This window comes from Pithys albifrons, chromosome 5 (assembly GCF_047495875.1).
Source record: "Pithys albifrons albifrons isolate INPA30051 chromosome 5, PitAlb_v1, whole genome shotgun sequence".
Taxonomy (NCBI): domain Eukaryota; kingdom Metazoa; phylum Chordata; class Aves; order Passeriformes; family Thamnophilidae; genus Pithys; species Pithys albifrons.
The window spans coordinates 24,337,331-24,352,234 of record NC_092462.1 but is presented as its reverse complement, the minus strand read 5'-3'; the positions used below and the strand labels follow the sequence as shown (position 1 = coordinate 24,352,234).

The window sequence follows — 14,904 nt, the reverse complement described above, 5'->3', positions numbered from 1 at the left end:
TTTGATATTTGTGTGGAGAAAACACCCTTTCAAATTGTTTTCCACCACTATGCTGAGAATGGAGAGGGTCAACTGTTAGATGAAGCATAAAATTCATCCCTTTTATTTCTTCCTGTCACAGATGTGCTCACTTGGAGAAAGGAAAGTTGTTTCATTATTTTAAAATAGCATTCTTAAAAGGAAAGACAGTGGAGAAAGAAGTGTATGAACTCTGTCAGTATGCAATGAGTTACTGTCCATCAGCAAAAACTTGTTAAAAGAAGTACAAAGGAGAAGTGCAAAGGCACAGAATAGAAGTTTTTGCTCACTTTCTCATAATATATTGATAAAAATTTGGGCTACATAAGTGATATGGAATGACATCCATTGCATCTTTAATTCTTTTGTGAATAGCAGACTACACTCTCCAGGATAACCATAAGTATCTTCTCATGCTGAAAACTTAGCACAAAAATTGAAGCAGTATTTTTTTCCAGACAAGGATAGAGCTATTAATAACTTTACAAGTTGACTTCATTTGTCTGATTAGACTTCTCTGCATCTTCAGATTCTAGTTGCATTGTCCAAATCAAATATCACCCAGGGGGAATGCATGACATTCTCCCATGAGTTCCCTTTCCACAGAAACATGTCATCATCACCTTGAGAGTCTTCAGTCTACAGTTTTAAAAACTACTAGGGTTTGGAAAATGTCTGTTTTTCCTCTGAGGCATTTCCTCTGCTCTCCTTTTGCTCCAAACTTCTTTCACCCTGTAGGATAAAACTACAGGTATAATCAGGAGAAACATAAGGAAGCATAAAGTAACTCAGACTCCCATCTTTGCTCAGAGATTTTCAAAACTTTTCTTCCGATCTAAAGAAGATTCATTTCTATTTGGACTGTATGTAGGATGAGAACAGCAACTAGTTCAAATGACACTTCAGAACCTGAAGTCCTTTAGTCTCTTGGCCCCTTTGCAATCTTTCCATAAAGAAAGATTCAGCCATTCATCTCTTCACTTTTCTTGCCCTAATCACTTACAGTGATATAATATGGAACTATAGAAAAAGTTTCACTAGCACTTCAGACAAGCCCTGCAATGTAACACTTGGAAACAAAGTGAGAGCATTTAATTCAGCACTAATCAGTGGCCTCAGCATAATGAGCTGCCCCTCACCCATCCAGAAAGCGTCACTTTTCCCAGGCAGCACATCTCATACACATCCAGTAAATGTGTCTCAAAATGCAACCTGAGCTCTTGGTTGCTGGAATTCTGAAAGGCAAATCCCCCAAAGTAAGCCAAAATGCATTCATTGCAGGAAGGACAACAGAAAGCACTTTAGAACAACTTACAGATAATGGAAAATATTTTCAAGGCAGTCATGTTGCTTCTGTGAGATGTGCCAGTAATGGAAATGAAAATTAGAAAAGCCACTGTTGAACTTTAGAGTGAGATCAAAAAGTAGCAAAATTGCTGCAGAACTGTGACACACCTGTTTCAATTAAAGCAATTATCCTAAAACACAGGATATTCCTGCCATCACTGTGTGAGCCAGCAGAGTGGCTGCACTTCTGTTTTCAAACACCTATTTAACTAGAATGTAATAAGAATATTTTCATCATTTATGTGCCTTCTGTTGCTAATTGCTAAGTTGTATGTGAAAACAAATACTTTTTCTATCTGTCTAAAATCAACCCCCACATCTTCATCCTTCTTACTAAGCTCAGTAAGGTCTGGAGTGAGTAAAATGAGGTTCTACAGAGAGGAACAATTTTTCTACAAAGGGAGTGCGTTTAGGCTTGATCTTACTGGATTTCTCTGTAAAGAAATTCCATTAACTTTCCCTACAGTGACAATGGGAATAGAGCCAAATATGTTCCTGGGGTATCTTTCCACAGCACGGACCAGCACAGGTAGACCAGAAAGACACAGAAAACAACCAGGTAATTAAAAAATGCTTTAGACATGAACAAAACATAAAGAAAAAAATGTACCACAATGGCAGTATAAAGAGCTGAATAATATACTACTTTTAAATGGTTGCTGTGGAATAAGTCTTTAAGGTCATAAGAGAACCTGAGCAAGCTGTATCAAGACTGTATTAACAGATGTTATTGCTACTAGAAACAACAACCAAATGAAGCTTTCCCTTACACTATCATACAACTATAGTTTTATAAACATGAAACATAAAAAAAATAGTTTCAAAATGTATTAGGGTAAACCAAAGCATCTTCTTGGGTTTTTTTGGTTTTTGGGGGGTTTTTGTGTGTTTTTTTTTTAATTAATTGCCAGAGTTTCTCTTATCAGGATCTCTCTAGATGTCCCCATCCTGACTTAGCCCAGGCAATTTTGGATTTATGATCACATTTAAATTCTATTGATTCAAACTCAATTTATTTGATTTTTCTTTTGCCTTCTGTTGCTTTTTTTCTCTGTCCCCTTTGATTCCATTGCTACTTCATTTTTCACTATATATTGCAATTTCTGCTCAGTGATTTCAGTGTTCTCTGCATTTGTAGTGATCAAATACACTGAATTAACAATAGATGACATCCCAACAATTCTTAAGTTACAGACTATCCTTAACACATGAAGTTTGTCTGGCAGAACTCTCTTAGAGCTGTCATAGAATGGTTTGAGTTGGAAGGAACCCTTATCACAGAATCACAGACTATTCTGAGTTGGAAGGGACACAAAAGGATCATCGAGTCCAACTCTTAAGTCAATGGCCCACATAGTGCATTGAACCCATGACCTTGGCATTATTCCAACCAAGTTTTAACCATCTGAGCTAATCTCAGGGTCCATTCGATACTTAAAGACCATCTAATTCCAATACCTTGTCATGGCATGGACGTGTTCCACTAGATCAGATCCATCCAACTTGGCTTTGAACACTTCCAATTAAGAGGGCATCAACAACTTCTCTGGGCAATCTGTTCCAACATCTCACCCACACTTCTTTAGGTTTCTGAAACCACTGTTTCCTTTGCCACAAGTCAGCAGAGTACTAAGGGAGGGCTTCTTGAGATCCCACAAATCAAGCAGCTTTGTCTTCTGCTTTTGCAGATTGATTTGAAATCCATTTTGAATGCATTTCATTTACTTGAGCATTCATCCAGAAATTTAATGGAATGGGAGAAGCAGGTTTTATTTGATGTATAACATGTCAAAGCTATGAGGCTGTAGAAGAGTGTCATCCAGTTTCAGCTCAATTCTTTTATCCCTTTCTGACAAATACATGACAGTCAAAAGACCCCAAACAATTAGAACAAAAAAACCCTCAAGACAAATCTCCCATCAGTGTTGGACAGCCACCTTATATTTTTGCTTCGAACTTTTTAATAGCATTCATACTAATGATGCACACAGAAGGAAGTAAATGAAGTAGAAAGCCATTACATAAATGTGGAGCTTCATGAAATGAGCAATGACAGAGGTAACAGTGAGTTAGAAACCAAGCTAAGTAAAACATTCAGGAACAACCTCAGTGGAAGGCTGACTTCTCTATATTAAACCCACCTCTGCTTCCTCTCTGCTGCCTTAACATGAAGATTCTAGAGACTATTATATAACAAACTACATTTATTTCTGTCCATCAGATAGAGAAAGTTAAATTAATGCCAACCTGTCTTCACACAATTCACCAACAGGACTGCAAAATTGACTGCAATGCCTAAATCCTGCTGCAGCTTGAGCAACATTCAAAAGACATTTTCCAGTAAGTGGATCTCCTCAGTGGATCTTGAACACATGTAATTATGTTTCACCTCCAAAAAATAAATTCTCAAATTGGTGCCAGTCCTAAAGTAAGAATAAATTGGAGAGTTACCTGGGTAACAATTTTTGGTCCTTCTCTGGCAGAGAGCCCTTGCAGAAAGATTCCTTGTAACTAGTACTCTTTGACCACATGGGATGCTTCCAGGAAATAAACCAAGTGGAAGGTCTGTAGGTTCAGTTCTTGCCAAGAGATTTACCACATAATACATGCATACCTACCACACTCTACTATCACTGTGGCATATTCTCCCTGTTGGATAGAAACAGGAAAACTATGTCTACATACTTATGTACACTGAAAGAAAAGTATCTCACCAGGTCTTCTTTCTTTTCAAGCACACTATCCTCCATTTCTGGTTAGAAAGGTACAGAACACAAAGTGAAAACCAATCTTTCCTGGACCATTTTTGAGACCAAATGGTCCAAATGGTGTCAATAGACTGAGAGAACCTGTGTAGTTCAAATACAGGAAAGCTCAGAAGCTTGACCTGGACAAGACAGGACCAAGGACTTATGAAGCATCCTGCTTTTTCTGTTATCAAGCCCCTCATTGTTTGAATACATCTGTCAACCAGATTTTTAATTTCACCTTGAATATCCAGAAAATGAAAAATCTTAAGAGAAAACAGGCTGATACTGTCATAGGTCTATCACCATCTTCATTGTAAATATATTTTATTAGTGTTTAATGTAAGACTCCCCAAAATACCACAGTTTAACATGCTACCAATGCCAGCTGCTCAGCAATAACCGATTGCATGTTTGGTATAGGTATGAAATACAATGTGCAGTTTTAAGTTTCCCCCTCTGAAGTTTATTCTGCCCATGTTCCATTTTCCATTTACTGCAGATTACTATTATAACTGCACAAGCATCTTAAAAACACACACAAAAAGATGTAACTGCTATCAGATGGAGCAGTCCTATACATTGCTACTATACAGTTGCTTATACCCATCCTGGCAACTTATTTTTTTATTTTCCACTTCAACCTGCTCCCCAGAAGGTTTATTCTGGGAGTTGCCTAAACACTTCTGTAGACAAAACAGAAAATGAAACATGGGCTAAATCAAGTCTCTGAAGTTAATAGGAGAGTTAATAAAGTTAATAAAGACTGCTACTTGCAGTAATATGACTACAGGGTCAACATTAATATTTAGTCAAGATCATCCGTATACTTTTTGAAAAAACTCACTTGTTTGCTCTCACCAGGCCTTCCTTCACCTTGCCATGAAGCACATAAGCTACATACCTTTCAGATGAAAGTAATGCAGAAAATATGCTTCAAAATTACACCACCTGCAAAGTCCACAGGACCAAACTAAAGCAAATTCAAAATAAACGCCCTCAAACACACCTTGCTTGGCTCTCAGGACCTTAGCATCAACTGCTGGCTCCTACAAATCCTCTCTTGTAGGCAGCACAGTTTGCCAGTGTTGAAGTAGCCTTACAGCATTAGGAAACGAAGTCCTGAGAGTGCTCACTGACCATGTCCTCTCACACTAAACTGCAGCACTGTGAGTGTGCAGCTGAGCTCCCACTCACTCCTGCAGGTGGGTGCCACAGCAGGCCCTCAAGGGACACTTTCAAACACAGCCACTTTCACTGGGTCCACAGTAGGGACAGACTGCAATGCCATGTGCTCCTCAACAACAGTTGCTTAAACCTCTTTTGAGCCTTTTCATCAATCTGATCTTTCAGTAAAAAGCAAACAACTATAAAAGGAGATGAATTTAACTTTGAAAACACTCCTCAAAAAGCTCCTACTACTTTAAAAAAGGCTTGGATTCTTAACTATCATTTCCCCAGGACTGGATTGAGTTTTTTGCTACACAAGTGTGAAAACGTCAATGCAATGCACTAAGCAAAACATTGTTTAAGGGAGAGCATGTACATTTTGGCAATTTAAATTTTACAATGCTCATCTGTGACATAATTGTGGTGAGAGAAATAAAATGGTATCATTGAGTTTTACAATATTTTATGATGGTTAGTGTTCAACCTTTGATCTCTGATACAAAGGATTAGCTTTTCATAGAAGTCTTTGAAATGCTACATCCAATGAATGAGTTGTCACAGTTTGAAAGGATAGTTGTGCCTTTTTATGATGTTGTTTAAGGCATATTTTAAAAAAGAGGTTGTGTACAAAATGAATACTACTCATTACTACACATGTCATCCAAAATGAAGAGTTTGGACTTAACAGCAGGTGGAAGTACAAAACTTATGGTATACAATATATAATTGCAGCCTAAAATACAGAAACATGGACAGACATTTTAATGAATTCTATAAACATCAGTGTGGAATACAGGCTGTGAGTTTGCCAGTGAAGCACAGCTGTTTTTAAACTCTTAGAAAACCAACTGACAATAGGTTGGCAAGAGCACTACGAGAAAATTAAAACTAAACTGTCCTGAGTGTACTCTGTAGAGCAGAAAATATTTCTGTTCCCAAACTGCTAAATGTAGGATCTGGTCTAAACTTTCCCTGACAATATTTTTTCTCCAATTCAATCATTACTGTTTCATTCAAGGCCAAATTAGATTTGTCCTTCTCTAAAATAGTTAGTCTTGAACGGGGAACAGAATTGATATGGGAGAGAAACACATTTGAAAGTCTTAAAGATGAGATTATTGTGTTGCAAAACCAGAATGCAAGTATGAGAACCTTAAAGTTTTGATTAAAAACACTGGCAAAATTTCCTTTGATAGCGCACAGCAACACTTCATTGATTAAATAGAGCTATTCTGAGCTACACTAACCAGGGAATTAGCTTTCCACGTTTACAGGGGAGTCTACAGCAACTGGAGATGCAGTGAAATATCTAGGAGTAGATCACTTGGAGTGGAAGAAAAAAGGTATATTGAGTTTTGTGCATTTTTATCAGATTTTCTAGATACTGCAGAACATCCTTTCCAAGCAAGACTATTTCTTTTATTTGATTCAATCTTTATTAAATTTTCATATCATATCAGCTTACCTTTCAAATATAAAAGAATTTGAAATGCAAATTACATTTGGATATTAAAAGTGAGATTAAGCTGCTAGAATTTACTTTCTTGGCATAATTAAAATAATTTAGACACTGGTAAAGATGTTGTGGTCTATCTCGTCTACTTAAGGGCCTTACTTTGAAGAAAATGTGAATTGAGACTCATAAATCCCATAGTTTGTTTATTTCAGTTCCCTCAAACAAACAAAAGGCATTTGAAAAATAATGATCAAAATGCTATTTTTTCAGAGGGTTTTTTCTTTCTCTTAAACTGCTCAGCCAAACTGAGTTTATAATGGGAAAAAGTTTTTCTAGGCAGACACATTCTGCTTGTACAACGTCACATACATTGGCCACCTTCTTGGGATTTCTCATCCATCTGCTCAAGCGCAGCTCCTGCCCAGAGCTCTGTGCTTCAGCCATAACTGAATTAGGTGAAAGCTGTTGCAAACACTTCAAAAAACCTTAGGGACATCGCTACTTGATGAAGGAGGTTATACTGAACATCTCTACCAGTTTCCATTGTAGTTCATAATTTTAAAGGGAAGCTAATCAAAGTCAGAAGGTATCTGTGTTTTGGTTTTGATATGGTTTTGGTAAGTTAAAAAATTGATTTCTGTCACTCATACATATAATAATTTTCAAATAATTTTTAATAAATCAGAAGCACACCACACTTGTGGTGTTCTGATAAAAGTACTGCTCGTTTTCCCTTAGTGCCCGCTATTACATTGGCATCAAGCTGCTTTGAAGCCTGGACAGTATTTAGCCTTTCATTTTTACAAAAGACGCCAGCATTACTTAACATGGAGGTTTTATTTTCAGTCCTCCAATGGTTCTAAATTGTCTGTGTTCAATTAATTCCAGGCATCCTATGCCTTTTTCCTTTCAGCTATCTGAACTGTAAATGTTTCATGAACAAACGCAAATTATGAATAACAGAAGGATACACTTTGTGAAAAATATATTTAACATACATTATTTAATTTCTTAAAAGTTTAATTCATAAATACCATTTGATACGTTGTTGTTTTCCCCAAAGCTTATAGAATTTTTCATATTGTTCATTAAAAAATAAATCATGCTTACTATTTCAATTGTACCTCTAACGATACTTTAAAAAAAGAGAAATAAAACCCCCACCACTTTTTGTAACTGCAGTAAAACTTGAATTATTTATTCATTCATGAAATAACATTGACTATGTGAAAAGAACAACTAAAAATGGTTTTCTGGTGGCTTTTTTTTTTAATTTGGAAGCAAGTACAACAATAAATAGTGAGGGAAAATATCATTACTTCATTACATTTTGACAGGAAAATAGCTTGCTTTGTTTGAGACACAGAACACATGCACGTCCCCAACACTGAGAAATCTGGAGGGTAAAGTATGTTAATGCATGAATTGAACTGTATGTGACAGGATCTCAGTCGGGTTTGGGGGTGGAGGGGTGGGATTGCTTATCTTTTAGTCTGACATTATTTCTCCCCAGAAAATTCCTTTATGCATGTCTAGAGCAGGGGATCTAGGATCAGGTGTTAGCTCCTAGATCCAGCTGCACTATTCAGTTGCATCTTAACCTGGTGTGTGGGCATCCAAGAAACCCTTTCTTCTGGTGGTGGTTTCTATAGAAAGAAAATCCAAGGATATGGGCTGGACAGAAGGTGTGGAACACTCCAGCAGAAAGACCAGACACAGACATAAAGGCCACTTGGCTGATGAAAGGGATGTTTTCCTTCTGGTTTTAGGAGGTTTTGCTAAACAGAGAGCTCAAGATGAAGAACCTTGTAAGAATGCAGTCTCCTCATTGCTTTCAAATTCCTCACCCTAACCTCTTGTGCAAAATAAGGCAACAGCTGGAGTGTCACCAGAGCAAAGAGAAGAACAAGAAGTTTGTGCAGGCCTTTCAGTATTTGAAGTGGGCCTATAAAACAGGTAGGAGAAAAATTTAGCAAGGCCTGTTGCAACAGGACAAGGGGTAATGATTTTAAAGTAAAAGATGTTGATTTACATTAGATATAAGGATGAAGTCTTTACAATGAGGATGGTAAGACACTGGAAACATCCCTGGAAACATTCAAGGTCAGGTTGGATGGGGCTCTGAGTAACCTGAACAAATGCAATATGTCCCTGGCCATTGAAGGGGGACTAGATTAGATGGCCATTAAAGGTTCCTTGCAATCCAAACTATTCTACAACTCTCAGATTCTATGAAATTCAGAGATACAGTGTTCTTATAGAAAAAGGAATTAATAAACTAATACATCTACTAAAACTTTATAGTGAAAAAGGTGAAAGGGATTTGCAATTCTTTTTTTCTGCTATGAAAACCTGCAAGATTTAAGTTTACCAGTATGTACAGAGAGAAAACTGTGAAACTTGACAAATGCATTGCATTTCAGTCTCACATTCTTAGATGCATTCTCTGTGTCTTAAACAAAATCAACAGCAGCTACAAAAATTGCCATTTCCTTTCCTGAAGAACATCCTTAGGTATATACATACACACTTTCACAAACACAAGCACATCGTAGCACATGCAAGGGAAATATTGAAAACGCCAAGAGATCAACAATGAAACTTTAACAATTTTTAAAATATTTTCTTTGGCTTGCTTTTTTTCTTTGTTTTCATGATTTTAGTGTTGCATTTATCAATAATAAAAATTAAACACTGCAGAAAGAATCTGTACTTGATGCAAACATAGATCTCAACTGTAGAAATAAAAAACCATGGGGTAGTGCATCAAGACAGGTGGATATGCTAGAGAGTATTTACAAGGAAAACTAACTACTCTTATTATCTGTTTTGAGGAAATCTACTACTGCATTGACCATTGAGAACATGGAACATATGCTTGTAAAACCACTTTCTTTCTCATCTAAGCATCCTCTAAGAACTTCTCTGGAGAGGACAGCTAAGCCCTTCATTGCACATTGCAAACCACCACTACATCCACATTCTACACAAATGACCAAAATGACTGCAAAAAAAGTAGAATAGGTTTTGAAATTATTTTTCTTCCTAGTAAAAAGAAAATAAGAAGGAAGTCTGCTTTCCTTTCCTAACAGCAATATACATTACTGTGTACTTCAGAGCTTCAGTGCTCTGAATCATTGCTCAGATGGTACACTAGTAAAACTAGTAAAACACTGCTCTCTGATGAAAGCAGTAGCTGAGTACCACTGAATACTGATATTCCAAATATGCTGCACTCAGGAAGTTACTGTATTTCCTGTAGATATGTGGAGAGTTCTCATTTATTTATTCATTTGTTCTCATGGAAGTGACTTCAAGATACCACCAAGAGAAATTGTACTTACTGTTGTAAATTTGTTTTTAATAGTACATAATACTTGGCAATAATGAAGGCTCATTAGCTGGCAATTGGTCATATAAAAATGACTGCTCATCACCCCTAAGCTTGCAAGAAGCAATGAACTCCAGCCACGGAGTGAAGCTATTTATAAACATCTGTATAAAGTTTCAAGTTGTTTACAGCTGTTAAGTGTGTGATCTGAATGCAAAAGGGTGCTTTTCAAACTCAGTGATACCTTTGCTTGAACTATCAAACACATGTGAGGCTTTTCTTATTTAACTGTTCACAAAGACTCACAGAAACATTGAAAACAAAGTCATGAAGAGACTGCTAAAACAAGTTTGCTTTAACTGTCAGACCTGCAATAGCATAAATTATACACACACCCTGGCTTAATACAAAGCATTACTTACTCTACAGGGAGCCAATGTACAGTAAATAATCATCAATATCACCACATGAAATATATCCCAGTTTAAAATTTGGATCTTGATATTTGTGACTCCCTTCTTATCTTCACTGCAGTTTCAAAAACTATGTAAAATACCATTCTGAACTTCTTACTTTTGTTTGAATTCAGTAAAACCCAGTTGTTTATCACTGTTCACATAGTAATAATCTGATTTTAATTTATACAAAAGGTCATGACAACTTTATTTTTTTAATGATAGCCAGAAATGCCTGGATCTCCCAGAAGGATATAATTATATCACAAGCTATTGCTGCTGTTCACATTGGGGCACTCAAGCTTGTTAAAGGAGCTAAAACATTCTTTATTACCTACAAGCAAATAAAGGAGTATATAAGAAAAACAAAGGCTCAAAGACAAGCTTCAAGAGCTACACAGACAGGAAAACAGTCACACTGTGGTTTTGACTCCCTGGACACATGTGTTCCTCTTTTCAGAAACGGAGATCACTGCTTGCTTTCACCTTTAACACGACAGTCATGGTACAATTTTTTCAAATGTGGGTGGTCAATTGCTTGTATGCAACCTTCAGTGATTGCTGCTTGCAGAAGGCAGACAGGAGGGTATTAGCATTAGAAAAACATCTTGTTATGATCAACTTGTGAAGACAGACAGCTTTGTGCTAATTATAAGGGTACTTGGGTTCTCCATTCCTTGATACTCAAATTACTAATAGATTTTTATTAGTAATATTAATGTTTATATTATGAAAATTTACTTATTGCTGAGTCTGCTTAAAAACTCCCCCATGGGACCCCTTATATTTTTAATCAAATCATGGCCTCAGACTCTTTTTTTTTCCCCCTAAAAAAAGCTACTAAAAATTCCAACAATCCCTAATTCTTGAGAAAAACAAAAATCCAGTATTACTGGTGTCTGTTCACAGACTAGATTCCCTCCCAGAACAGCTGTCATGTAAACATTGCCCCAGAAGCAGTTGGAGACACAGAAATGTACATTACATAAATAAAGAGGACACAATGAAAGATCTCAATGAAGATATTTGCATTCAAGAGTGTTGAGAGGAATGATAAATCTACCATGGCATAGCAATCAAGTTATCCTGTCAGTGCATCCTGTCTCAAGCAAAGACAGATGTCATCAAGGGACACACATGAGGGATGTTTTCTCTCTACCACCTACAGCAAGTTTAATGGAATTTGCATAAAGAAGTTCATCTAGGCGAGGGTCTCCTACAAAGGTACTGGCAAGTAACGAGCCTGTCTCTCCCATCAAACATTCCAAACAGCTTCCAAGTTTGAGCTAGACTAGGCCTTGGACAATCCATCTAAAGCAACGTCATTACCTCACAGCTAGTGTTCCATCAGAAGAAAACAGACCTCTTTACACTGTGGAAAGAAAGGTTTGGTGCTGTGGTAAAACTGTAGGACAGAGATCTGTGTGTGGATGTTGAAGGTGGGTAAGGCTTATGCAGAGCAATACATGAAAAAGTGACAGAGACAAATGATGACAGAGCAGAAGACCAGCATTTTCTCTGCTGGCTGAGCCTACAGTTACTTGTTCCCCTGCCAATGTGTGAAACTGGCTGTGAGCAGCTGGGAAACCAGCCATCCCTCTTTGGTGTTCTTACATATTTACTCAGCAATCACTCCAGCTACTTCACCTGCATACTCGGGATTTGACCGCCTTTACTCACCAAAACCTTGACTTTAAAGTGGATGTCCCCAGGTCACACACAGTTGTATACTGTCATTGATAAAGAATGATCACTACAGAAACTTCTGTGATTATCAGAATACAACAGACATCTAGAAATATCAATTTGCCTAATAACCGGGATAGAAAATGTATATTTGGAAATGCTGTTAAATCTAGTTCTGCTCATGTATGCCAGCTTTTTCTTCAAAGAATCTTGCAATACTGCAAGTTGAGTCCAGGTAGAAAACCCTATCTATCAAAAGCTAGATACTAGTAAAATAACCACACCCATTTCACAATCAGCCTTGGGTAGAAAGCAAAGCAGTGCTGCATTTTGATACAACTAACTTATTATAAAACAGATGGGAAAGTCACTTTCCCTTTCTTCTCCAGTGTTTTCATCTGTATAATGAAAGTAGTAGGTGAAGATGGCTTGCCATGCTAGTGTCATTAGAATGCTCCACTTGGTAATTAATATCTAATATGGTTACTCTGATGTTATAAAATGATGCAAAACATAAGGTACTCTTTAAAAAATGTCTCTTGACATCTGAAGTACAGATTTAAAATTATGAACCAGAACAGTAAAACAAAACATTGAGTCAACTTTGCAGGCTCAGACCTTTAGACTTCTCTCTCTTAATTCCTCATTCAGAAAATGAGGATAAAATACAGTCTCAACTAAGCAAAGAATCACAAAAATAAAGCTGAGCACCTTGTTGCAAGCAAGTGAAACCTCTGGTGCCTGGATGCACAACTTCCATTCCCTTTTACTGAGTGCCCAGCTTTGCAGTCACTGGTTTGATTTGTGTTGTTGAGCCTTGCAAAGGCACATGAAGAAAATGGGAGTAGGAAATATGCAGTATTTCTGTGAAAAAGGAAATGTGATGGGGAAGAATAAGGACAAGGAATCATGGGTTTCTGATTCAGATTAAGCCCTGCCTCTGATTTACATGAGACCTTTAATAGCAATTTTATCTTTTCATAAAATTTTTTTCATCAGTCAACTGGCTAATGTGTTCCAGTACTACCAAGGGAGTAACAAAATATACACTAACAGTTTTGAGGCACACAGATAATGCAATAAACACCAATGAAAGCATAAACAAGGAAATTAATATTTCTGTGCAAAGTACAGTTTTGCTGTACAGTACACACTGGATCCCATACTGAAAGCAGAAAGACTGAAAAGGATGATCAGTTTTTAATTAATAACGCAACTTGGGATTAGCCAATTAAAACCATCCTAGAATGGATACACATGTAGGACCATATTAACACTGCTCATACAACTTTTATTCTTTCATTTCCCAACTTTTTGGTGCCAGACTTCTCCCTCTTCAGAAGAGTTACATTGGTACTGCAGGACTAATAGACTCATTAGATACCACTTGCACTGGTGAGCTATTTTCAACCCAAAGTTACCTAAAACTGTCCTGAGGTACTAAAACCAGGAATAAACAGTCAATAAAAGCTCTGGCACAATTTGTCATGAAAACACGAAAACAGGTAACATGAGTCGAAACACTCAAGGGTGCAAAAAACTGTTGTGGACCAAGCACACTCACAGGATATGCACCCACTAGGCACCAGGTCTCTCATATCAAAGCACCGAACGCCTCACGCAGCGCTCTCTGCTCTCCGCCACCACAGTCGCACAGCCTCGCCGCCCTTGCACGCTGCGCCCCCCGCACCCACCTGCCGGCCGCATGGTGCGCCGCCGCCGCCGCCGCCCTGCCCGAGGGAGGGGGCTGTCACCCGCAGGGCGCTGTCAACCCGCAGGGCGCTGTCACTTTCACAGGGCGCTGTTCCTCTCGCAGGGCGCTGACACCCCGGAGGGCGCTGTGCTGCCCGGAGGGGCTTGTCACTTCGCAGGGCACTGTCCCCCGCAGGGCGCTGTTCCCCTGCAGGGCGCTGTCACCCCCAGGGCAGTGTGCCGCCCGGAGGGGGTTGTTCCCCCTGCAGGGCGCTGTACCTCTTGCAGGGCAGTCACTCCGCAGGGCGCTGTCACCCCTCACAGGGCGCTGTCCCTCTCGCAGGGCGCTGTCCCCTCACAGAGCGCTGTCGCGCTGTCCCTGCCACCGCGGTCGCCCCTGCCGGGACGGAAGCGCGGACCGGCCCCGGCTGTTGCCGCCCGTGGGGCTCCGCCACCCGCTCGGCCCCACCCATATCCCCGCCGAACACACACACACCCCACGGCATCGCCCCGTCCAGGCCGTGAGAGCCCTGGGCCGCCCAAGTTGTCTCGGCTGTGGGGAGAAAACAAGGAGGAAGTCGAGCCTTCCCATCTGTGCAGTGTTGGGGTTTGGTGCAAGACTGCAGCAGGAGCCCAGCTCATCTTGTGTGGGAAAGCCCATGGAGAACGAAAGGCATCTGGGAGGTACCCCACAGAGGTCACAGTGTGCACACTCCGGGAAGGTGTGCTGGTGTGGCGTGATTAGCACCTCCACAGTATCATGCCATACGTTTGTTTTTTGGCATGGCAGAGAATAGTAAAACCAAAGCTAAAATCCAGCAAGACAAGCAGTCCATGAGAGAGACTGCAAACGCTTCAGCTCACTGCTGCACTGGCCATCAAATTTAGTCGGAAGACATTGATCAAGGTAGCCTCTTTCAAGTTCAAAATAAAGGCCAGACCCACCACAAGGAGCTGGAGTTGCCCCATAAAATGGGATTACCGGAAAACTGAAAGTACCAC

At 39.0% G+C, this 14,904-nt stretch overlaps 1 protein-coding gene across 3 annotated transcripts in view; it reads right to left on the bottom strand.

Annotated features, from left to right (window-relative positions):
* The window catches only part of BANK1 (B cell scaffold protein with ankyrin repeats 1), a 146,222-nt gene extending 131,935 nt beyond the window's left edge, over positions 1 to 14,287 (bottom strand). For all 3 annotated transcript variants that reach the window (XM_071555921.1, XM_071555922.1, XM_071555923.1), the window contains exon 1: positions 13,905 to 14,287. In XM_071555921.1, coding sequence (XP_071412022.1) covers positions 13,905 to 13,917 — 13 coding nt within the window. In that variant the 5' untranslated portion in view covers positions 13,918 to 14,287. The remainder of the gene's footprint in view (positions 1 to 13,904) is intronic.
* Between the last annotated feature and the right edge of the window lie 617 nt (positions 14,288 to 14,904).